General features: G+C 38.0%; 1 protein-coding gene across 1 annotated transcript; it reads right to left on the bottom strand.

Moving 5' to 3' along the window:
- Nucleotides 1–2,103: 2,103 nt before the first annotated feature.
- LOC129498115 (60S ribosomal protein L39-like) lies at nt 2,104–2,308 on the bottom strand. Its single transcript, XM_055307342.1, has one exon. It carries the CDS (start codon nt 2,303–2,305, stop codon nt 2,150–2,152), a length of 156 nt encoding a protein of 51 aa, XP_055163317.1. The 5' UTR covers nt 2,306–2,308; the 3' UTR covers nt 2,104–2,149.
- Between the last annotated feature and the right edge of the window lie 379 nt (nt 2,309–2,687).

Below are 2,687 nucleotides of genomic sequence, written 5' to 3'. Positions count from 1 at the left end.
TTGGATAGAAAGGCTTAATACAAAAATTCTAATTTTCTCTAAATTTATATATCAATTTATTATAATTCCATTTTTAATCCCATAAAGTTTTGTTTAAACTGGATAAAGTGATCTTGTCTGAAAACTATGAAAAGAAGGGACAGGAGTCTTACATTACCGGATATTGATTATAGTCCAAGAAGAGCAAACTGAGGTAACAACATTTTATATCCTCCAGACTGCTAAAAATTAAAAAAGAACTATTGCCTGTAGGGATATTGAGAAATGGTGCTCTCATACACTGCTGATGGAAATGTAAGTGTTTTAGTCTTTTTGGAAAGTAATCTATTGACATCTATTAAAATTTAAAATGCATACCCCTTCATCCAGTTGGCTTAGGTATTTAGGCAAATCAAGTATTATACTTGCCCTCCAGTAAGATGTGAAGTAGTCCAACCAAGGGTAGGATTCTATCCCTTAGAAAAAAGAGCATCAGAAGACAAGAACCTATGTTTATTACATTGTTAAGAGTGGGGGAAAATCAGAAACAAAGCAAATGCCCAATAATGAGAGGATGAAGGAATAAATTTTGGTACTTTTTTGAAGCCATCAAAAAATGTATTAAAAGGGCATCTGAGTGATGCAGTTGGTTGGGTGTCCCTTGGTTTCTGCTTGGGTTGTGATCTCGCGGTTGTGGGATTGAGTCCTGTGTCAGGCTCTGCACTGGGCACAGAATCTGCTTGAGATTCTCTTTCCCTCTTTCCTTGCCCCTCCCACTTGTGTTCTCTCTCTCTCAAAATAAAAAGGAAAAAACATATATATGTATATATATATATTAGAGCTATACTAGTTGAAGTGGAGGAAATTTCACAAGGTTGTATAGACTCAGGAAAGCAAGATCAAGAAAGTTGTCTTCTCCGTCAAAACAATGACAGAAACCTACATAAAACTTGTGTGTGTGTCTTTATATAGGTCTTAATATAATTATATAAACATGGGGAAAATATTATAATAGGGTGAGATTCACCTGTGAATGAGGAAAACCCCAAAATTACAGTGGCTTAAATAAGATAGTCTGTTGTCGTTCATGTTTAGGTCCAGATGTAGGCAATCTGGAGCTGATGTGGCTTTTCACTTTCATGAAAACCTCTGGAAATCGGGTTCTTTCCAGCTTTCCACTGTGTTGTTATTAGACTGACCTTCATTCTCAAGGTCTAGTCTATACATCCTCATCCTCAGACATCATCATGTTCCAAGCAGCAGGGTAGAGAAAGGGGTTAGAAGGGATATGATGCATGAATCCATTTTTAAAGAAAAGTTTCTGGGATGCAGCAACAAAAACACTTTCATTGGTCAAAACTTAGTCACAGGAACATACTTTGCTGCAAAGGAGGATGGGAAATGTACTCTTTATTCTGTGGGGCTGAAAGCCCACCAAAAATTTCTTGGCTTCAAGTATACCTTCTTTTAGACAACTTTATTTTTTTATTTTTATAACAAACAGATTTCTATATTCTTTTTTTTTTTTAGATGTTATTTGTTAATTCATAGACACACAGAGAGAGAGAGGCAGAGACACAGGCAGAGGGAGAAGCAGGCTCCATGCAGGGAGCCTGATGTGGGACTCGATCCCGGGTCTCCAGGATCACACCCCAGGCTGCAGGTGGCGCCAAACTGCTGTGCTACCGGGGCTGCCCTCAGACAACTTTAGAATCAATCTTTCAAGTTCCAAAAGTTATCCCATAGGGATTTGAATTGAAACTACATTAACTTTGGGGCACCTGGGTGGCTCAGTCAGTTAAGCATATGACTGGCTCAGGTCATGATCTCAGGGTCCTGGGATCGAGCCCTGTGTCAAGCTTCCTGCTCAGCAGAGAGTCTGCTTGTCCCTCTCTCTCTGCCGCTCCACACCCCCTGCTTGTGCTCTCTCTCTCAAATAAATAAATAAATAAATAAATTTTTTTTCAGCTGAAAGTTCTCACATTTATTACTGAACCAACCTACTGGTATAGAGGCATAGTAACAGAGAAAATCATTCCCTTGATAAGACATGTCTATTGGCCAGGTAGGAAGGATGTTTCCATATTGATAGGATAGGAACATGTGATCTCCATGCGGCTTAAATATGTGTGCCAACTATGTTTGCTATTTCATGATGTGCGATGCTTCCTCATAGACCCAGCTTGGTTCTTCTCCAGTGTCTCCTCTTGGAGTTGTACCTGATTTTATTACCAGTTTTCATCCGAATCCACTGGGGAATAGGACAATTCTGCTTTTGTTTCTTGGCCAGGAATCGCTTGATTCTGAAAGTCTTGTGAGAAGACATGGCGATCACAACCACATGCAACCAGGATGGCGGCGGAAAGAAGAGAGGAGGAGATGGGCCTAAAATCTTTTTTTAAAAAAGAAACTTCATTAACTTCATAAAATAATTCAGGGAAAACTAACATTTTTATATCCTGAGATGTGGTCTCTCTCTCTCCAACTTTTTTAGGGTTTTTTGTTTGTTTGTTTTAGGAATATTTTATTCATATTTCATATATTTTCTTCATGTGTCATATATATTTAAATCATAGTCACACACAGGTATTCTACAGTTATTGTTGCAATTATGACTAGAATCTCCTTTTTCTCCCCCATTACATTTACTAACTGGTTATGGTTAGTATATAAGAAAGTTGTAGATTTGTTTATTTCTTATATTAAAC

The sequence above is a fragment of the Nyctereutes procyonoides genome, unplaced genomic scaffold (genome assembly GCF_905146905.1).
Source record: "Nyctereutes procyonoides isolate TBG_1078 unplaced genomic scaffold, NYPRO_anot_genome, whole genome shotgun sequence".
In the NCBI taxonomy this organism is placed as follows: domain Eukaryota; kingdom Metazoa; phylum Chordata; class Mammalia; order Carnivora; family Canidae; genus Nyctereutes; species Nyctereutes procyonoides.
This window is presented reverse-complemented; position numbering and strand designations above follow the sequence as displayed.

Bases quoted from the DNA above. Each gene is read 5' to 3' on its own strand.
- LOC129498115 (XM_055307342.1), bottom strand. From the start codon at position 2,305: ATGTCTTCTCACAAGACTTTCAGAATCAAGCGATTCCTGGCCAAGAAA.